This window comes from Schistocerca cancellata, chromosome 6 (assembly GCF_023864275.1).
Source record: "Schistocerca cancellata isolate TAMUIC-IGC-003103 chromosome 6, iqSchCanc2.1, whole genome shotgun sequence".
In the NCBI taxonomy this organism is placed as follows: domain Eukaryota; kingdom Metazoa; phylum Arthropoda; class Insecta; order Orthoptera; family Acrididae; genus Schistocerca; species Schistocerca cancellata.
In genome coordinates this window covers 289,900,971-289,924,613 of record NC_064631.1, presented here as the reverse complement: position 1 = coordinate 289,924,613, position 23,643 = coordinate 289,900,971, and the positions used below count along the sequence as shown (strand labels likewise).

At 41.1% G+C, this 23,643-nt stretch overlaps 1 protein-coding gene across 2 annotated transcripts in view; it reads left to right on the top strand.

Annotated features, from left to right (window-relative positions):
* The window catches only part of LOC126191590 (SHC-transforming protein 1), a 113,181-nt gene that overhangs the window by 42,934 nt on the left and 46,604 nt on the right, over window positions 1–23,643 (top strand). For both annotated transcript variants that reach the window (XM_049932535.1, XM_049932533.1), the window contains exons 5-7: window positions 3,865–4,038; window positions 5,726–5,904; window positions 13,860–14,053. In XM_049932535.1, the coding sequence (XP_049788492.1) occupies window positions 3,865–4,038; window positions 5,726–5,904; window positions 13,860–14,053 (547 nt within the window). The remainder of the gene's footprint in view (window positions 1–3,864; window positions 4,039–5,725; window positions 5,905–13,859; window positions 14,054–23,643) is intronic.

The window sequence follows — 23,643 nt, the reverse complement described above, 5'->3', positions numbered from 1 at the left end:
CTTAGCAAATCACCCTCCTTGCATTGATCTGCAGATGGAAGAGTTAGTATACTTCACAGGTTTTCACTCAGCACTGTCCTATGGTATAACCTTCAGAGACAGTGTAACAAAGGTCTAAAAAGTTTTTGTTTTACAAAATTATGCAATATGAATATTGTATAAAATTGGCACCTAAAATCTTGTTCAGTGACCTTGGGGTCCAAGTTTATTTACTCTCTAATGGTATTGGTTAATAGCAAATGTGAATTTAGGATGAACTGTAAAATTCAGAAGTAGAAATAATTTATATACACAGTGTGCATCCTTTACCAGGATACAAAATTCATAACAAGTTGCTATTAGACACCGCATCGAAAGAACACCTTATTAGCCACATCTATAATCTTTCAAAATATCTGAATATGGGATGTAAATTCCATTTACATCAAACGTTCATATTAGAGTAGTTTTTAAGCACCCATATATACACCAATGAGCCAAAACATTTTGACCATCTGCTTAATTGTTTGCTTTGCTTTTAAAAGCAATGTTGACGGTTTTGCGTGGCATAGATATGACAATTCTCTGACAGGTTTCCTGCGTATGTGGCACAAGATGTCTATGCACAGGTCACATGGTCTGCACAAATTGGAGGCTTGTGATTTCTGAGTAGGAGCTAGTGCCCAATAACATCTCAGACATAAAATTTGAAATTTTTCCGGCAAATCAACTGTTCAAAAAGATTTCGGGCTTGCAGCCAGTCGTCATAAACTTCATTGCACAATATTTTGGCTGGACAACTGCCAAACATCTTCAGGTGAGCTGAACGAGGACTGACGAAGACATTCACCGCTGTCTTATATAGTGTGTTGATAGTACTGCCGTGCATGTGTTGCAGCCACAGAGACAGAAGGGCCACACCGCCCAGCGACAGCACCCTCGCTGGTGGAACTGCAATACTCAGCTGCTGTCGGTATTGTCGCTGGCCGCAGCGAGACGAAGACGCTAGAAGACTTCGATAGCTGTTGCCAGCGACACTACTGACGGCAGCTGAAGGTATTGTAGTTCCACCAGCGAGGGCACTGTCACTGGGCGGCGTGGCCCTTCTGTCTCCATGACTGCAACACATGCACAGCAGTACTATTAGCGCACTACATAAGACGGAGTGGAGAACGTCTTCATCAGTCCTCATTCAGCTCACCTGAAGATGGCTGGCAGTTGTCCAGCCGAAATACCGTGCAATGAAGTTTACGACGACTGGCTGCAAGCCCGAAATTTTTTTGAACAACATCTCGGGCATTGGGTGAATTCTGTGGCCAAGACATCACCTTGAGTTATTATCTTGCTCTTCAAACCACTGTAGCACAATTTTGTCCTTGTGGCAATCCACTGGGTTCTGGTTATCCACAATAATGTTCTCGTAGACCACAGCTGTCAGGTTGCTTGCAGTTAGTACCGTAGTTCCCATAGAAGCCCAGACGAATGTCTCCAGAGTGTAATATAGTCCCCCCACCCCTTCCCAAACATGCATATGTGGTACAGTGCATGTTTTGAGCAGCCATTTACCTGGATGATAGCATATTCAGACATGACCATCAGTGTCTTGTAACAAGAAATGCGATTCATTCACCCAAGCAACCCATTTCCATTGGTCCACAGTCCTGTCTGGATGGCCTGTGCCCACTGCAGTCATAATTGAGGATGCTGTTGCATCAACATTGGAATGTGTTGGCTCATCTGCTGTGGAGGCCCATTATGTTCGTCAATGCACAGATTGGTGCACTCAAATACTTGTGGTTAAACCATTATTGTACTCTGTCAGATTTGCCCTCCGCATTCTGTGATGTGTAGGTGTCCAGCACGTTGTACCTACTCATGGTTTCACTGTCTTTCAGCCAATTTCAATAGATGCTCACAACTGTAGCATGCCAACAGCCAACAAGCTTGCAAGTTTCCAAGATGCTTGCTCCCAAGTGCTAGGTTATAATAGTATACATTTTGTAAAAGTCTCTTATGTCAGTGGATGTCCCCAGCTGTAGCCCATACTGTCACTAGAAAGATTCCCCATTCATCACTGCTCTGCTTGTGTACTTTCCTTACCACATCATGTACCCTGAACACAACCACGTAGTATTCAGTCTTGCAATGGACAGAGATCATAATGTTTGGCTCATCAGTATATATAGCTGATAACATTCCGTGCAAATTTACAATAAGTACTTAGTATGGAGTATTATTTACATACAATAGTTATGTAATAGGAAGATTGGTGCTCTCTCAGAATAACTGAATTTCTGGTAAAGTAATTCAGAAGTAATTCCACTAATTGTCAGTGTGAGTAGATTAGCACTGTCTGGTAGTATGCTTCATAGGAGCAGCTTGTATTGACTGCTTTGCATGTTAATGTATATTTTTATTCTTTACATATTCCTGAAGGCTCTCCACTATCTTGGGATTTGTAGACAACTGTGTGTGAATGAATGACATGAGAACTCTATGGATTTGACAGCTAAATTGAAGTTGACCTATGAGGAGAATATGGTACCGCTGATCTGCAGTTCATAATGCAGTTTGGCATCCTCATGGCAAATTCTGCCTTCTGTGATAACTTTTACAGTTAACACGCAGCTGGACCCATTAAATATATATCATCTCCATGAAGCATTCTGCATATCCTACTCAGATATCTTCCTTGGAGTGGCCACATGAAGGACAGACGATAGCCATAGCTGAGATGAAGACACATCATATCCTTAAGAGTGCACGGCACTGTTCAACCTATATACCTATGACCTGGCAGTAACTCTGTTGTAAATTTTTGTATGCTGATGACATTCGTTTAGTCTCTCACTCGATTAATCTCTGAACCTTAATAAATAATGACAGAGTAAACTGTGTGCACTGGAAAAGTATTTCAGGAGTTTGGAAACTAGAACCAGACTCACCAAAGATAGAAGTTCCAGAATTCCATATAAAAAACAAATACGCAAGCTGTTGTTTGCAAATACAATTCAGTTGGGTTCTACAACTCAAATTAAATCTTATCAATAGGGCTGGTGAACTGCCATGAGCCCATTAGTACTTTCAATCATGTGGTTGCATGAGAATTGGAATCATCTTCAGCCCAGCAAAGCTGTCTATAAGTCGAAAACACAATTTCCTGATTTCTAGGTTTTGGCTTACATTGCTTCGCCTGTTGCTACTCTCTGTGGTTGGGGATGATGGCCCTCCGAGCTGTGACAGCAATGAGATGGTTCCCACATGTTGTACTGGTTGCATGCTTTAGCCAAGTTGCTGGAAGAAAATATACAGGCTGGCTCTGCAGCTATTTTTTATTTAGTTTTACTGTTTATAATTATTTCATTTGTAATTGTTAACTATGAGAACTGTACATTCATTTGTGATTGTCCAAAGGATGATTATCCAAAAGAATCAAATGCATTATAAACTCCCCTTGCATATTACCTATGAGACAAAGGTGAAACCACCATAATGTTAGATTTATATACAATTAAATATGACCTGTGTATAGTAATAAATTCCTGCTCCCATATGAAAGCAATTGGTCTCAAATATGATGTCACATACATCATTCACAAAAATTTCTGTTTGAAAATGGCCATGGGGCAAACTTGGCTAGTATTGCAAAATAAAATAATGTTAAAGTAAATGTTCAGCTTGTGTCAATAAACCAAACAGCATATGATGGTGAGGCTAAAACTAATGGATTCTTCAAAATTTATGAAGATTTAAAAGGAATCTAACTTTCAGTGGTTACAAATGTGGGGCTGAATTCAAACATCACTGTACTTCTGACACAATGTTTACACATTAAATATGATGATCTGCAACAGTCATCTACAATTGGTATTGGCATGCCAACAGGTTGAGAAAAGAGTACAACGAGCAATCGCAGAACATCCAGTAATGGACTATGCTGGCTCCAATGTGAATCTAACTGTGTCCAGTTCACGTCTGGTGCTAACTCTCCTAGAAACAGGGCGCATTATTGCTGCACATGATATGCCACGAATTTCTTTTGCATCTGGTGGTGACACGGTATGTATGTTTTCTAGTTTCGTCACCACAAAATTTTCTTATTCTGTTTACATTTTTGTCACTGTATTCTATTAACTGAGTGAGGTTGCACAATTATTACATTCCCCATGGGTGCTGATACTTTTGTCCATAATTGCCATAGCTAATCCTCTCTGTCATCCATATTCAGATGTTAGTACTCCATCTTTGAAGACCTTGGTGTGGACAAGGCAGTAACTTGCAACTTTCCATCTCTCCATGTTCATTTCATTACTCCCTCCCTCCCTCCCTCCCTCCCTCCCTCCCTCCCAACACGTGTGATGTTTGTGAATGTGTATAGATAACTATGTGACCCTTTTTTATTTAAGAGGAACTTGTAAGCCCTGTTAATCATAGCTGTGATAACATCAAGTGTGTTGAGTCATGAGAAACTATAAATGGTGACATCAGTGAGTATTATTGGATTTAAAAACTGTAGGGTGCCTTTGTGTTTGAATAATTGCCACTCAAGGAAATTAAGACATATTTGTAAACGCCTCCGTGATTATATCTACAAATCTACAAATAGTGTTTGTAGAAAAATTTTCTTGTCAGGAACGCATCTTCTGGTCTATAATTGTCAGCTTATGGTGTTCAGCATATTATGTGGGCTGTTGTACTAGCCATTATTCAGACTATATCTCGCTCCTGTACTGTATTTATACAAGAAAAGTAATTTGCATAAAATAATTAATGAAAGTTCTTCTGTCACAATTTGAAAATTTGTTGGAGCCATGTGATGCATTTTGATTGCATGCAGCTGGGATCATACATACTTAAAATGATAGCATTTAGCTTTAATTAGGAAAATACTTGGACATTGCAGGGAATCTCTTAAGAAAACAAGAAGAGGAGGTCTTGTATGGTCAATTAAAGATTGCTGCTCAAGTGTTTAACATACATATCATGACGATTTGAGGAAGGCATTGAAGTCATTCAGATGTGTGCTTGTAGTATTTTAACATGTTGTTACAAGCCAGAAGAAATGTAACAGAGATGCTCAGTGAGCATAAATGGGAGCAGGTGGAAGAAAGGAGATGCTCTTGTGAAACCTTCTGAAATAAATTGAGGAAAATGGGATTCAGAACAGATTATTCATCAGCTCTACTTCCCTTTGTGACTTCGCATAAGAATTGCAAGAATAAGATAAGAGATTAGGTGTGAACAAAACCAAAGATGCAGTGACTCTTTCCTCACTGTGACTGGAGTGGACAGAGAATAGCTGGCATTGGTACCAATTATTCTCCATCATTCACTGTTTCGAAATGATATGTGTTTGTATGGCGGAGGGGATGAGGTTATAAGTGTGTAGCTAAATGTCGATGTGCCATCGATATACACAAATTCCCTGTTACCCTGTATTTAGAAAAGCAGACAGAATCATTGGGTAGAATCAACAGCTGGTTAATAAATGGGCTAAAAAATATCAAGGCTTAAAATGTATATCCTTCTCTCCCTCACTCACTTCCATTCCTCCCTCCCCATGCCCCATCCTCTCTTGCTCTCCTCATCTACATCTCCTTTGTAGTACTTCTTTGTATCATGGTTATTTACAAAAATCATTTTATGTGTAGTTGTGCAGAATTTGTAGTTTCAAGAAGTTTCACAAAAATTTCTAGTTTTTCCTTTCAAAAATGAAGCATTTTCATGTGTTTTGCTGATGTTGTAGGACACATTAGATTTTGTAGCGTATGTTGCAAAAGATGCCAATGACTGGCGTGCCTGTTATGTGCTGGAATGTGGTGGAGGACTGGCTCAGGACGTAATCATCACAGTAGGGCAGGCATTCCAGATGAGGTATAAGGAGTTCTTAACGCTTCCCACCACAGCATTGTCAGCATCACTTATGTAAGTATCGGTATAAGGAATCTAGTTTATAGTAAGTAGAGTAGTGCACTTTCTTATATAAGGAATCTAGTTTATAGAAAGTAGAGTAGTGCAATTTCTTATATAAGGAATCTAGTTTATAGTAAGTAGAGTAGTGCACTTTCTTAGTGTAGAAACAGCTGTATGCAACCAGCGATAAACAATAATAGTTACCACCTCATGTTGATTTGGAATCGATGTATGAGGGTGAATCAAATAAGAATGATTCTTGACCTTGCATGTGGAGTAGTGTCAAGTGATGGTTCCTCTTGCTATCTGTGTTGGGTGGGTCATGAGAAGTGGGCAAGCAATCCAGTGAGGTCACGTTCTGGGAGCTCAAAGATCCAACATTGATGCTATGGTTAAAGGCAGTGCATGCAGTTGGCTGCAGACACAACCAATTGCATTCTGTGAGGATGGACTATCAAAGTCATCTATTTACTGGGAAATACATGTTTCAAAAGCCGGTAACTATTTAGAAAAATGACATGCACTCATATTTTCTATTGTCAATTTTTTTTTTTTTTTTTAAGAAAAGTGTCATTTACTTTTGATTCACCCTCATATTTTCCATTTACTTCTGGCTGTTGTTCCTTTGTAACTGTTATTGCAGTAACTCCTCCCCCACCCCACTTCTTTAAAGAATCGAACTCCCATGTATAAATCATCTTCTGACATCTGATTACTTAACAAATGGATTGTTGAGTATAGTCAGAGTAATTAAACTGCTCAAGATATATACAGGTTTTAACTTTTAATACTGGGCATATTGTATTAAGCATTTAACATAAGATTATACCTTTTAATGAGTAGATCATGGCATCCTTTTAAATTTGGTAGGTAATTGTACAAAATTATGAAAATCAAATTTTTGTTGCCCTGGGAACTAATAGATAAACAACCTGCGACTGACACTGGATGACCATTTTAACCTTTTAGTAATACAAATGTTTTTCTATGTAGAGCTTTTTCCCTCCATTACGGATGCTGTAAGGCATTGGCATTGTTAAATTTTATTTATATGACATATAATACTCCTGGGAAATGTAGTGGGCAGTGGGGCTGTAAGTTTCAGCTATAATAATGAAATAAATGAAGTTATGTAGTTATTTTATATTTGTATGCAGTTGCGCATATGTAGTCTTGGTACACTATGAAATCCCTCTGTGCAAGAATATTTTAGCTCTCGCTAGTGGACACAGACAACAGCATTTTCTTCTGACCCCTCCGTTGGTCTGCTGGAATGAAATGATCATATGGGATTTATTGGCCAGGATATCCCCTTCAGGGTTCAGCTGCCGTATTGCAAGTCTTTTTAGTTGACGCCACTTCGGCGACTTGCGTGTCGATGATGAAAATGATGATGGACACACAACATCCAGTACCCTGATGGGGATCAAACCCAGACCCCCTTGCGTGGTAGGCGGTAATGCTACCACTGTGATACGGAGGCAGACTGTTGGTCTGCTGTAGTGCTGTGGCACAAGGAAGATTTCAATGTGTTCCTGGACTGCAGACAAAAAATTCTCTGGCACATCTCTGTCGCACCCAAAAAAGGGGTGGGAAGAGGATGACATGTAAAAATATTCCAAAGTGACCAACATTAGTGTCAAATCCACAGTTATTGAGGTCAGGAGACTGATGGGTGACATTCCCAATAATAATTCAGCCCAAATTTAGTTGAATAGAACCTTCTCAAAGTTTTTAAAATCTTTTTTCAAGCTTCAGTGTTCTGGGAAATCATTCCTCTTCCTGTAGTTATATGCACACCCACATTCCTGTGTAGAGGTTGGAGTGGTCAGGAGAATTGGAGGGGGTTATTATCAAGTGAAATGTTTAGTTGCTCTGGGTATTGTATACACACACGAAAGCAAGGGTCTGAGATTCAATTCCCATTCTGCTGTTGTAACTGAACATCCTCTACAGTGTGTCAACATGTTGCCTTGGCTTGCTCACTCACTTGTTCTGCCTCCAATCAAGCATATATGGCACATCATTAGACAACAACTCTAGTGTCATCCACATATAGCATTAACCATCCTTGTATTGTCTGATGCAGTGCAGCAGACATTGGAACTCCATCCCACAAACTGACATCTAGCACCTACACAACACAGTACATTCACATTTTCGTGCTTGCATTCAACACGCCTGTTATTAATGTGCCAGCATTTCACATCTCAGTGGCTTATCGCACATTTATGAGGGGCGTTTGAAAAGTCCGTGCAAAAATAAAAACTACTTAGGTGTTTGGGGTAAACCTACTTTATTTTTCGACCTAGTCTCCATTTAAACTACCACTTCATCCAACGCTGTTCTAATTTGTTGATCCCTTCCTAATAATAGGACTTGTCCAAGTCTGTAAAATAGCTACTAGTTACTGCAATCACCTGCTCATTTGAATAAAATCTTTGCCCTGCCAGCCATTTCTTCAAATTGGGGAACAAATAGTAGTCTGAGGGAGCCAAGTCTGGAGAATAGGGGGGGATGTGAAATGAGTTGGAATCCTGTTTGCAATCATTTTGTAACCACGACTGCTGAGGTGTGTGCTGGTGGATTGTCGTGATGGAAAAGGACTTTTTTGCAGTCCAATTGCCGGCGTTTTTCTTGCAGCTCTGTTTTCAAATGGTCCAATAACTATGAATAATATGCACCTGTACTAGTTTTACCCTTTTCCAGATAGTCAATGAGGATTATCCCTTGCGAATCCCAAAAGACAGTTGCCATAACCTTTCCGGCCGAAGGAATGGTCTTCGCCTTTTTTGGTGCAGATTCTCCCTTGGTAACCCATTGTTTAGATTGCTGTTTGGTCTCCGGAGTATAGTAATGTATCCATGTTTCATCCACAGTGACGAAACGAAGCTTAAAGTCCTGCGGATTCTTCCTGAACAGCTGCATACCATCCTTGCAACACTTCACACGATTCCGTTTTTGGTCAAGCGTGAGCAGTCGCAGAACCCATCTTGCGGATAGCTTTCTCATGTCCAAATGTTTATGCAAAATATTATGTACCCATTCACTCAAGATGCCCACAGCACTAGCAATCTCAAGCAACTTAACTCTTCTGTCATCCATCACCATATCATGTATCTTATCAATGATTTCTGGAGTCGTAACCTCCACAGGACGTCCAGAACGTTCAGCATCACTTGTGCCCATATGGCCACTCCAAAAATTTTGAAACCACTTATAAACTGTTCTAATCGAAGGTGCAGTCACTGTAATATTTTATCAAGCTTCTCTTTAGTCTCCTGAGGCATTTTGTCTTTCAGAAAGTAATGTTTAATCACCACACACAATTTTTTTTTCGTCCATTTTTTGACAATCACTCGACTTCCTTGATTCACACAAATTCCAAACACAAATAAATAGACCAGTATGACTGAAACTTGGTGTGCAGTCTTTCCAAAGATGCTACTAGCTAAACACAACCTCGACAGGTGCCGGTGGTGCCGTCTCTCAGTCTTTGCATGGACTTTTCAAACGCCCCTCGTACATTAACCTCTGGACTTGCAGTGTTAATCACTTACATATATTACCTAGCCAAATGTATTCCTGAACTTTCATTACTCTGCATAAGTATTTTTTAGTGTTGCGGTTTTTTTCCGATCAGTGTATTTAGCTGTTGATTTTCCATGTTTCCTATGGAGAACTTGTATGCTGTGTACATGAAATTCAATAAATATTACCACAGTGACTGTGTATAATTATGTATAATAAAAATTAAAGTAACAACAATATTATGGAAAGGACAAGCACAACTCGCACACACATGGTCACTGTCTGTGGCTGGACTTAAAGCGGTAATTGAATATTGTATGTTATTGTAGGTCATTCATTTAACTGTAGGACTGTAAATTTGTGTGGATGTATAGTTGATGAAATAATGCTCACATTCAACCTGCAGTTAATCTCATTGATACTGAGACATGTTTCGCACAGAACAATTGAAAAAGATTTACGTTCAGAAGTGTGAAAAGCATCAGCTTTGTTTATAATTAACCAAAAAATTGCAATCCAGGTACACTGTAGGCTGGCTCACATGAGTAAATGAAGCAAATGAATAAATAGGACTCGTTGCAGATGATAATATTAACTGCTCTGACCAGAAAGAGGAAGGAACACAAGGTGGAAGGGTAAGCAGAGATGAGCATTATTTGAATAAATTTCCATCTAGATAATTGTTCAAATGCGTAGATTATTTCAATAAATTATTCAGAGATAGAGGGATTAGTCCTCTCCAAAAATGCAAATAATAGTTTTTTACTTATTATTTGTAACTTCACATTTCCTTTGTTTACTTCTTGTACTGTATTCTGTTCCCTTGGCTCAGTGCAGTTTCTGTTTGATAAATAACTTGTTAATGGTTTGTAACAATATTATGATAAGGAAAGTTCCTACTCACCATACAGCGGAGATGCGGAGTCGCAGATAGGCACGACAAACAGACTGTCACAATATGAGCTTTTGGCTAACAAGGCCTTACTCGAAAATAGACCACCCTCCCCCCCCCCCCCACCCCACCCCACACACACACATACACACACACACACACACACACACACACACGAGACTACAGCTGCTGGCAGCTGAAGGCACACTGCGAACAACAACAACAACAACAACAACAACAACAGCAGTGCATGATGGGGACGTGAACTGGGTGGGGGTAAGGAGGAGGCAAGGGTGGAGAGGGGGAGGGATAGCAGGTTAGAGGTGGGGGACAGTGAAGTGCTGCTGGGGAGTGCACAACGATGAGGCGGAGAGAGGGTAAGGAAGCTAGGTGCAGTCAGGAGGTTAAATGGAGGGCAGGGGAGAGGCGTGGGGGAGGGGGGGGGGATGTGCACTGTTGCTGTTGCTCACAGTGTCACTTCAGCTGCCAGAGGCTGTTGTGTGTGTGTGTGTGTGTGTGTGTGTGTGTGTGTGTGTAAAGGCCTTGTTGGTCTAAAGCTTGTATTGTGACAGTCTTTTTTGTGCCTATCTGCGTGTGAATATCTCCTCTATATGGTGAGTAGCAACTTTCCTTTTCATAGTATTATTGTTAATGCTTTGTATCGAAATGTGAGTCAGTGGTTCAAGTTCCAAACTTCAAAGGTAAAGGTTTGAGGCGCGATTCCCTGCTGGTCGTAAGATTTTTTATGTCACTGATTGCTTCTTTCGTCTGCAACAATGAGAAAAATGCCAATTCAAGTTGCATTGTGTTTCAGAGTTTGTGTTGAACTGTAGGGCCCCCACTAGTTGGCTCTAGAAGTCAGTTGAGAGGTGGAAGGTTGGCAAGGGCGCACCACCATACGTGGCAAAGCAAAGCATAGCTTCACTTGCTTTACAGCTTAACAAATGTAACCTAAAAATGCTGCTAGGCTGTTACGCTGCTGATGCAACCCAATTCAACTGACTCTGAGCTTACCAGTACCTCCACACTAGTGCCATGAAGTTATCTTGTGTAAATAGCCAAAGAGTCATTGATGCAGCCAAAAGAAACTCTTTACCTGCAACTCCTTCCTCCATTATTGTCAATACTATTAGATATGGGAGTCTTGTTGATATAATTACACAATTCATTAGTGTTTGTAGTGTTATGGAATGAGTGAAAAAGTATGGACTCAGTGATTGCAAGTGACTAACATCAACAGACTTTAAATATGTCTCCTAAAACGTGTGTGGATTGCTACTGTGTTTTAGGAATAACTCTGAGGAAGTTTTTCTTTAGAAGACGGGATAGTTTTTCAATTTGACATGCATTGTACAGTTAAATAGAGTCTTGAGACTGATAAATTTGGAAAGACTCATTTAATTTGACAACAAAAAAGAACCCATAATATTGCAGCACACTAGCAACTTCTTTAATTTGAGAAAGTGTCAAGAGGTGATTGGAAGACATTTTTTGCCTTTCTGTGCAAACTACAATTATTGCTGCAAACCAATAAGCTACAAAAATGTAATAGCTGAAAAAAAACACAGAAATCATATCACAAGTGTCAAATGATTTAATGTAAAAAAAAAATAATTTTGAACATTATCTGGGAGGTGAAGCTGAAGGTGGAATCACAATGAAGTTATTTGCCAAAAACTGTGAAGGAATTGACAATTTCTCAATTTTTGCTGAAGAACATTCATTGTAAAATACTTATATTGTTATCCTGAAAGTGCACAATGATATCTTTGTTGGTGTTGAGTGTATTTTCTTCAGTGTGCAACAATGGCAAATCTTTGAAAATAACATAAACATTCTGATGATATGTTTATAAAATAGTTGTTCTGAAATCATACGTAAAGGCAACAAAAAGTACACTTGTTTAATAAATGGCGAATAATTGGAGCATTAAATACCTGGATTTCAAATATTTCCATTATTCATAATGCTTTTTATTCACAGATGATTATTTGTAAATGAATAATGTTTTGGGGAAAAAAAAATTTTCTGGTACTAGTCAAAGATGTTACCCAAAACTCGGCTCACTTAAATGCCAGACACAAAGTTATTTTAATCTAAGTGTTGCTCATTGTAGATAAGTTATCAAATGTTGGCATTGACATTGTCTAATTATGGACATTCAAATACTTTATTCCATACAATAATTGGTGTTGATGCCAATGCCTAAAGTTTTGTAGATATGTTGATCGCATTGGAGTGAAAGTACCTATTTCATCGATATACTGAATTTTGGTTACTTTTTATGCATTTTTAATTTTTTTTCTTGAACACAAATGAATCATTTATAATAAAAGACAAATTTGAGTGTAAAATAAACAAACATAAGCAGGAAAGAACACATACTGCAAACACAAAGGAAAGAATAGGATTGATGTAGATTTCGTACTACATACATTTGTCATTATTATGAGCAAAACTATTTGCATTGTGGAAGACTTCTGTGTACTTGAACCATTGTATTTCTGGAACACTGGCTAACTTCTGTAGGTGCTTATTTCCAGAGAGCGCGTTTCTACTGGGTAACTGTGGCTCCTGCTTCTGAGAACATACAACACAAAGCACTGAAGTTACCATGTTAGTAAATGTGAATTATTGCTTATTTATATAATCCAGGGGAAATGATCTGCATGTTTTTCCATTCCTCTCAAGGTTTGATTTCAAAGGGCTGACTGGATTTGTTACGCACAGAGGTACGTCTTCTAAATCATCATGTCTGCTCTTTTTCTGGCCATGGGCAAGCTTGTTAACTGATTTTTAAAAAGCATATTTATAAGCTCTTCTTCCTCATATTTGCCAGAACTGTTACAGATGAAAGCCTTTTCAGTTTGCTCATTGGTATAGCTGCCCAGAAGCCAGTAGTGGTGAAGGGGTTTTGTTGCAGCTGCTGCACATCAAAAGTAGGTTCCCAGATTCCCAATCCTTCAGTAACTCAGATCAGGAAAAGGTCCTTAAAAATACAGTTCTATTAAATTACCAGTGTCTTTCTTCATACATTTAGTTTACATACCCTACTCAGGCACTTTTCCAGAGTATTGGGTCCATGCTTAATATCACTGACCGAAGTTATTAAAATGTGATATCTTCATTATAGACTCTGCATTGTATATAGTTTTTACTATTGCACTTTTTTCTATATCCGTATAGGTATTGCACATATTGTAATTACCATAAAACCAGTAGTGAAAGAGTATTTTTACTCACACCACTTGATGATTTCAGTAGCATTTCTTTATTATTCCTTATGAGCCATGAAATTATTGAATATTTGCTATCAAAACCAATGTTATTATCAACAGAAGTACTGATATCTACTCATTTGAGAATGGAACATCCTTACATCCATCTCGGTAGACAGGCTTTTAGGATCAGAGATCTTGTAATCATTATTTGAATTTCCAGCATTTTTTAATTGTTTGTAGAGTAGAGTATTTTGCTGCAGATTAATCTCTAACCATTATTGGCTTGTAGACTACATGGGGACACTGAAAAATATTTTTTACAGATCTGGTGGTGTTGTGGGTGCAGACCGAGAATATTATAATGATCTGCCAGGCAAGGTACCACCAGAACTAGGGCCACCACCACCTGTTCCCCCAATGCCAGCTGGGATGCAGAGAGAGACCCGTACAGTTACAGCTGTTGGCAGTGGTACAAACAATGTGTTCCCATCAACCACAGACCGCTCGACAAGCAGAGGTAAGAAGTACACAATGTGATAAAAAGTATTCGGATACCTGGCTGAAAATGACTTAAAAGTTCGTGGCACCCTCCATCGGTAATGCTGGAGTTCAGTATGATGTTGGCCCACCCTTAGCCTTGATGACAGCTTCCATTCTCACAGGCATATGTTCAATCAGGCAATCAGGCTCTGGAAGATTCTAGGGGAATAGCAGCCCACTCTTCATGGAATGCTGCACTGAGGAGAAGTATCAATGTCGGTCGGTGAGTCCTGGCTCGAAGACAGCATTCCAAAACTTCCCAAAGCTGTTCTTTAGGATTCAGGTCAGAACTCTGTGCAGGCCAGTCCATTACAGGGATGTTATTGTCATACAACCACTCCACCGCAGGCCGTGCACTATGAACAGGGGCTCGATCATGTTGAAAGATGCAATAGCCATCCCCAAATTGCTCTTCAACAGTGGGATGCAAGAAGGTGCTTAAAACTTCAATGTAGGCCTGTGCTGTGATAGTGTGATTCAAAACAACGAGGGTTGCAAGCCCCCTCCATGAAAAACATGACCATACCATATCACCACCACCTCCGAATTTTAATGTTGGCACTACACACGCTGGCAGATGACGTTCACCGGGCATTCACCATACCCACACCCTGTCATTGGATCGCCACATTGTGTACCGTGATTTGTCACTCCACACAACATTTTTCCACTTTTCAATCGTCCAATGTTTACGCTTATTACACCAGGTCAGGTGTCATTTGGCATTTACCGGCGTGATGTGTGGCTTATAAGCAGCTGCACGACCATGAAATACAAGTTTTATTATCTCCCGCCTAACTGTCATAGTACTTGCAGTGGATCCTGATGCAATTTGGAATTCCTGTTTGATGGTCTGAATAGATGTCTGCCTATTACACATTACGACTCCTCTTCAACTGTCAGCAGTCTCTGTCAGTCAACAGAAGAGGTCGGCCCGTACACTTTTGTGCTGTACGTATCCCTTCACATTTCCACTTCACTATCACATCGAAAACAGTGGACCTAGGGATGTTGAGAAGTGTGGAAATCCCATGTACAGACATATGACACAAGTGACACCCAGTTACCTGACCACGTTTAAAATCCGTAAGTTCTGCAGAGTGCCCCATTCTGCTCTCTCATGATGTCTAATGACAACTAAGGTAGCTGATATGGAGTACCTGGCAGTAGGTGACAGCACAATGCACCTAATAGGAAAAAGTGTTTTTTGGGGGTGTCCGGATACTTTTGGATACTTAGTATAATTACAGCTTACAAATTTATTGCACCAGATATATTTTACACTTATTCATGCCATACATTCCTGTTTCTTTGTGCAGTTATTTCCCATACTTAACAGTCCTTTGTACAGAAGTCGTGTGTTACTTATTCATGGTAATTTCCTTCAGTATTCTTCCTTTATCAGGATGCAGCTTGGATTATTAAAATTAGACTTGTTACTATAACTGTGTTATATAGACAAAGTAAGGTCAGGAAATTAAGTAAGCAACAAGACCACTCAGCTATTTCTTTAAATGACTAGTGTCGGATGCAGCATATGATAGATAAGCATTCAGACTACTAAATATTTCCTCACAGATTAGGGGACACTTTCCAATAAATCTCCTTGAAATGACTGTCTTAAATAATGTTTTCCAAATTACTTTCTAACTTTTGTAAGTTAGAAGTAAGTTGTCCCACTTCTTACAAGTAAGATCATGATGAAAGAATTAAAAATGAATAGATTAGATCTCATTAATACTTGTTCCATAGATCATGACTATGGCACTTTATTATAATGTGTAACATGTTATTTTAACAAAAGTTTCTTTAAATGGTGTAATTCACCTTTTTTTTATTTTATTGTGTGTGTGATTACTAATTTATATCTAAATATCCATCTGTTGAGTGGGAGGAGTTGTCATTCAGAGCTTCTTTTAATTTGTTTTTGAATACTGGTTATCAATCTGTGAGACTTTTGATACTATTTCGTAAGTGACCAAAGACTTTTGTAGCAGCGTAATTCACCCCTTTGTGGGCCAAAGGTAGATTTAACCCAGAATAGTGAAGATCAGTCTTTCTCCTAGTGCTGTAGCTACACACATTACCATTGCTTTTTGGATGGGCTATTAATAACAAGTAAGTGTGTGTGTGTGTGTGTGTGTGTGTGTGTGTGTGTGTGTTTCCTTAGTGATGAATTACTACCCCAAAATAAGCAGTGAATGAAAATATGCAAGTAAGCTAATTTCCTGTATGTTTGTCACCAAAATTTTCAATAACCCAAACAGCATAAGTAGCTGAACTCAGAATGTTTCAGTAGATCATCAGTGTATTTCTTCCAATTCATTCTGTCACCATTGCATGCATCCAAAAATTTGGAATATTCTGACTTGGCTACAGACTTCAGTTCAAACTTTGTACATAGTGGTGTTATGACATTTACTGTACAGAACTGTGTATATTTTGTGTTATTAAAATTTGATGAATCCATTTTCAGAGGACCACCTATTAATTTTCTGAATGATACTATTTACAACTCCCTCAACTAATTCTTCTTTGTTGGGTGTGTTTACTATACTTGTATCATCAGCATAAAGAACTGGCTTTGCATCTCCATGAATAGAGGGTGGCAAGTCATTAATACATATTAAGAACAATAAGGGGCACAAGACAACCCTGTGGGACCTCATTCTTGATACTTCCCCAGTTTGAGGAACCTGCTTATTGTAGCAGGAATGTGGACAGATAAGGAAAAGAAATCATGTCATATACAGTTTTCTGTAGTTGGCTGATTGAGAAGGGAAAAGCCGCAGTACTGTCATGGTCAATGCAGTTTTCAGTTATGGATGGGACACATTGTGGAATATTAATGCAACAAGTTTTGATGGAATCAGTGGCCTGTGCTTTGCTTCTGACAGAAAATGTGTTGATCTATAAATAGACTTGAAAAATTTGCATTTTGCAATACATGATAGTATAGCTGTGAATTCTGTCTCTAAATTAAAAAATGTGAAATTACCTTATAAAAGATATTTCATAGTTAATTGTATCCAAATTAACTGTTTTATTAGAGATAATATGAAATAGGTTTATTTTCTGCATATAAATATCGAAATGTAACATTTTATGTTACTGGTGTTGCACATTGTTTGGCAAAGCCCAATTTGGAAAGATGATGTGCAGAACAACATGCTTGCAACATAAAAAGTGCACAAACACAATGATGTGTAAGTGTACTTCTTGCTCCTGGTGCTATGCCAGTTGTGGGTGCTTGAAAGGTCTGTATAAGGTAAAACACCATGTAATGCAACGTAGTACTCATTTGTGGTACCTAGTATCTTAGAACAAACAAATTTGTACATTTGTTAACTAAAGGTCAAAAGTTGGTATAATGTGGACACTTTTACCTTGGCAGTTTTAAGTGGTGTGTGTTTTGAACTGTGGTTGTGTCGAATACCATTAGAGGTTGGGCCAGAACTATCTCATTAACAATACTCTGCCAACCTCGACAGGGAATTGCACAGTAGCCATTCCCAAATGCTTTGTGTTATGTATTGCTCATTGTTTACTTTTCTTATTTTAAAATGAGTGAAAAGTCTAATCCTGGCCCATCATGAATTTCAATTGCAATCCTCACAACAGCAGAAGGGATCAGTGATCCCTGTGATCGTGTGTTGGTGTTGCTTTCGCAGAACACAAGTGTGAGCTGCTGCCCCGTGAGAGGGAGATGGGGTTCATGTGCCCACACAACTCCTCTCCACTCCGGCAGTCTTAATTCTAGCTTGTTTACACTCACAGCCATCTGCTGATATATAGTACCCAGATGTTGCACTATAGCGACTGGAAAAGAAAACCTGTCAAGTTTTCCAGCTGCACCAAAATTCTTTCCCTAACGTTCGAATAGATGTACACTCCTGGAAATGGAAAAAAGAACACATTGACACCGGTGTGTCGGACCCACCATACTTGCTCCGGACACTGCGAGAGGGCTGTACAAGCAATGATCACACGCACGGCACAGCGGACACACCAGGAACCGCGGTGTTGGCCATCGAATGGCGCTAGCTGCGCAGCATTTGTGCACCGCCGCCGTCAGTGTCAGCCAATTTGCCGTGGCATACAGAGCTCCATCGCAGTCTTTAACACTGGTAGCATGCCGCGACAGCGTGGACGTGAACCGTATGTGCAGTTGACGGACTTTGAGCGAGGGCGTATAGTGGGCATGCGGGAGGCCGGGTGGACGTACCGCCGAATTGCTCAACACGTGGGGCGTGAGGTCTCCACAGTACATCGATGTTGTCACCAGTGGTCGGCGGAAGGTGCACGTGCCCGTCGACCTGGGACCGGACCGCAGCGACGCACGGATGCACGCCAAGACCATAGGATCCTACGTAGTGCCGTAGGGGACCGCACCGCCACTTCCCAGCAAATTAGGGACACTGTTGCTCCTGGGGTATCGGCGAGGACCATTCGCAACCGTCTCCATGAAGCTGGGCTACGGTCCCGCACACCGTTAGGCCGTCTTCCGCTCATGCCCCAACATCGTGCAGCCCGCCTCCAGTGGTGTCGCGACAGGCGTGAATGGAGGGACGAATGGAGACGTGTCGTCTTCAGCGATGAGAGTCGCTTCTGCCTTGGTGCCAATGATGGTCGTATGCGTGTTTGGCGCCGTGCAGGTGAGCGCCACAATCAGGACTGCATACGACCGAGGCACACAGGGCCAACACCCGGCATCATGGTGTGGGGAGCGATCTCCTACACTGGCCGTACACCACTGGTGATCGTCGAGGGGACACTGAATAGCGCACGATACATCCAAACCGTCATCGAACCCATCGTTCTACCATTCCTAGACCGGCAAGGGAACTTGCTGTTCCAACTGGACAATGCACGTCCACATGTATCCCGTGCCACCCAACGTGCTCTAGAAGGTGTAAGTCAACTACCCTGGCCAGCAAGATCTCCGGATCTGTCCCCCATTGAGCATGTTTGGGACTGGATGAAGCGTCGTCTCACGCGGTCTGCACGTCCAGCACAAACGCTGGTCCAACTGAGGCGCCAGGTGGAAATGGCATGGCAAGCCGTTCCACAGGACTACATCCAGCATCTCTACGATCGTCTCCATGGGAGAATAGCAGCCTGCATTGCTGCGAAAGGTGGATATACACTGTACTAGTGCCGACATTGTGCATGCTCTGTTGCCTGTGTCTATGTGCCTGTGGTTCTGTCAGTGTGATCATGTGATGTATCTGACCCCAGGAATGTGTCAATAAAGTTTCCCCTTCCTGGGACAATGAATTCACGGTGTTCTTATTTCAATTTCCAGGAGTGTATTTTCGGTTCTACTCCTTCACTATGTGCCTTCTAGGTTCTGTGTATAGCAGTGTAGGGTATGGGTCACATGGTTATGAATACCCACAAAAGGTCAAAATTAATATTGTGCTGATTTTGTAATCATCAAATTGGGTGGAAAAAGAAAAATAATGTTGAGGAACACCTTAAATCAGATACACATTCAGTTCACTGATCGGGAGAATGCTTCTGCTTCTCAGCAGAACAGTCACTTGTTGAAAGATAAGAAAAGAAAGTCCATTAAAAAATGTTGAAGAATTTGTAAAAGTGAACATTCCAGTAAAAAAGTTTCCCAATCAGCACTTTTTTAACAGTAAATTTCAAAGCACTAAGGCTTTGTCTCCACTCAGCTAGCATTGTTCTTTTCATATTTCTGGCAGTTAATATACAGTTTTCCATTTTATACATTGTTTTCAGAGGTAGACCAAGATCTTGGGAAATTTGGACATTAGTTATTATCCATACAAGAAGTCAACACATGATCACATATTTGTTGTTGTTATCAACAGCAACAACAGCTGATATGAGTACAATTTTAATGTGCCAACAATGAAATATGTAACCAACTAGGTTCTACAGTTCTGTACCCTCACAAAAAAATAGTATCATCTATCTAGAAAATTCCTAAGTTGTTAATTGCATCTTTGGTAACACTGCAGTCTAAAATATAAGCCATAAAGAAGATATCACAAAAAAGTCATGTTGTAGCTATTAAGCACAAATATCCTTATCAGTGGTAAACTTCTAATATGACTAGTCTTGAAGTTTGTTTTGATGTCTGCCTTCCAACTGAAAATTTCATAAGAGAAGTTGTTGCCCCAGTATACACAAACATACACACAAAATTCAAGCTTTCGCAACAAACGGTTGCTTCGTCAGGAAAGAGGGAAGGAGAGGGAAAGACGAAAGGATGTGGGTTTTAAGGGAGAGGGTAAGGAGTCATTCCAATCCCGGGAGCGGAAAGACTTACCGTAGGAGGAAAAAAGGACAGGTATACACTCGCGCGCACGCGCACACACACACACACGCACACACCCATATCCAACCGCACATACACAGACACAAGCAGACATTTGTAAAGGCAAAGAGTTTCGGCAGAGATGTCAGTCGAGGCAGAAGTACAGAGGCAAAGATGTTGTTGAAAGACAGGTGAGGTATGAGCGGCGGCAACTTGAAATTAGCGGAGGTTGAGGCCTGGTGGATAATGAGAAGAGAGGATATACTGAAGGGCAAGTTCCCATCTCCGGAGTTCTGACAGGTTGGTGTTAGTGGGAAGTATCCAAATAACCCGGATGGTGTAACACTGTGCCAAGATGTGGTGGCCATTAACCAAGGCATGTTTAGCCACAGGGTGATCCTCATTACCAACAAACACTGTCTGTCTGTGTCCATTCATGCGAATGGACAGTTTGTTGCTGGTCATTCCCACATAGAACGCTTCACAGTGTAGGCAGGTCAGTTGGTAAATCACGTGTGTGCTTTCACACGTGGCTCTGCCTTTGATCGTGTACACCTTCCGGGTTACAGGACTGGAGTAGGTGGTGGTGTGAGGGTGCATGGGACAGGTTTTACACCGGGGCGGTTACAAGGGTAGGAGCCAGAGGGTAGGGAAGGTGGTTTGGGGATTTCATAGGGATGAACTAAGAGGTTATCAAGGTTAGGTGGACGGCGGAAAGACACTCTTGGTGTAGTGGGGAGGATTTCATGAAGGATGGATCTCATTTCAGGGCAGGATTTGAGGAAGTCGTATCCCTGCTGGAGAGCCACATTCAGAGTCTGATCCAGTCCCGGAAAGTATCCTGTCACAAGTGGGGCACTTTTGTGGTTCTTCTGTGGGAGGTTCTGGGTTTGAGAGGATGACGAAGTGGCTCTGGTTATTTGCTTCTGTACCAGGTCGGGAGGGTAGTTGCGGGATGCAGAAGCTGTTTTCAGATTGTTGGTGTAATGGTTCAGGGATTCCGGACTGGAGCAGACTCGTTTGCCACGAAGACCTCGGCTATAGGGAAGGGACCGTTTGATGTGGAATGGGTCATAGCTGTCATAATGGAGGTACTGTTGCTTGTTGGTGGGTTTGATGTGGACGGACGTGTGAAGCTGGCCATTGGACAGATGGAGGTCAATGTCAAGGAAAGTGGCATGGGATTTGGAGTAGGACCAGGTGAATCTGATGGAACCAAAGGAGTTGAGGTTGGAGGGGAAATTCTGGAGTTCTTCTTCACTGTGAGTCCAGATCATGAAGATATCATCAATAAATCTGTACCAAACTTTGGGTTGGCAGGCCTGGGTAACCAAGAAGGCTTCCTGTAAGCGACCCATGAATAGGTTGGTGTACAAGGGGGCCATCCTGGTACCCATGGCTGTTCCCTTCAATTGTTGGTATGTCTGGCCTTCAAAAGTGAAGAAGTTGTGGGTCAGGATGAAGCTGGCTAAGGTAATGAGGAAAGAGGTTTTAGGTACGGTGGCAGGTGATCGGCGTGAAAGGAAGTGCTCCATCGCAGCGAGGCCCTGGATGTGTGGAATATTTGTGTATAAGGAAGTGGCATCAATGGTTACAAGGATGGTTTCCGGGGGTAACAGATTGGGTACGGATTCCAGGCGTTCGAGAAAGTGGTTGGTGTCTTTGATGAAGGATGGGAGACTGCGTGTAATGGGTTCAAGGTGTTTATCTACGTAGGCAGAGATACGTTCTGTGGGGGCTTGGTAACCAGCTACAATGGGGTGGCCGGGATGATTGGGTTTGTGAATTTTAGGAAGAAGGTAGAAGGTAGGGGTGCGGGGTGTCGGTGGGGTCAGGAGGCTGATGGAGTCAGGTGAAAGGTTTAATAATAGTACGTAACCCACTTTCAAACCATAACCAAAAATTTTTTTTTCCACTTTCAACACTACCGCTGCTATAAAATCCACCGTTTCTATTTCACAAACAGTTCCTTTCACCTATTAAACACCATTTCGGCTAGTTTTAATAACTTTCGCTTTATTTCCATTTCTGTCTTTCCCACATCACTGATCATTTTTGCTGCTTCCAACAGGTTTTAACATCATTATTTCTTCATCAGACAATTGTTAGCCTCATTTTCATAATCTGCCACCACAAAACCACTCCTTTTAATACATTTACACGCAGTTTTTTCGAAATTTTCCCGAATTTCTCCACCCTTTAACGTGTTTTGGCGGCAACACAACCACCTAACCTTTGTGCACATCGTTGTCTACCAAACCAAGTTCACCACAGGATCAACATAGCCCAGCTTTAACCAACACTTTTTCGCCTTTTTTCACACCAGATCTCCAGTTGCTTTCTAGTTCACCTTTATCTCTTCCCATATATTTTTATTTTCGTTTTAGCCTCATGTTACACTTTCCACCTTCTAATACCATGTCACCCTCACAACACCTCCACAACGACCCCATTAAGTTTTATTTACATTCCCTCCGCAAACATGCCTTCGCCCTAGCCAGATTACACTCCCATATTTTATTTTCTCAGGCTTGTCTGACATTTGGCATTACCCCCAAAGGCCTCACACTTAAAGTTCCCATCTCTGGCTGCAACCCTTCTTTCCATCAGTCCCTATACCAGTTCCAAACTGAACAATCCATTGCCCTCACCCACCTAATCCTTCACCTACACATCAACTCAGCCAATGAACACACCCGTCAACTCCTATCCTTAATAAAAGTCTTCAATCTTTCCTCTCCCACATCCACACCGGCTGTTCAGAGCATCCTCCTACAGGCCAACCGCAAATTAGAACAGCATGCCACCCTCTACCTTAAAAAACTATCCAATCTCCTGGTTTCCCACCTCTGGAAAGGCAACTCACTCACCCTTCACAACCTTTCCAGCAAACCTCACCCTCCTCTCATTGCACACAAACCCAGTCTCTCCCATCTACTCAATCTCCCACTTCCAGCTCCACTCCCTCCAAAACCTCAAAATTCCAATCAACACAATCTGGAACCACAACACCCTAATTCAGTAGTTAACCTTTCCTCCAAACCTCTCTCCCAATCCGAAACCTCTGTCCTATCCAAAGGCCTCACCTTCAGCCCCACTCCCAGATTCAACCAAACAGCCCTTGTCAAAGATTCACTGTCCTACACTGGTACTCTCTGCTGCAAATATCACTTTGCCACGAAGAAAAATGATCCTAATCCTACTCCTAATGATCCAAATCCCCAAGACACTATCCAAATTAAACCCTGCCTGGAAAAGTTTCGTCCTCCGTCACAGCT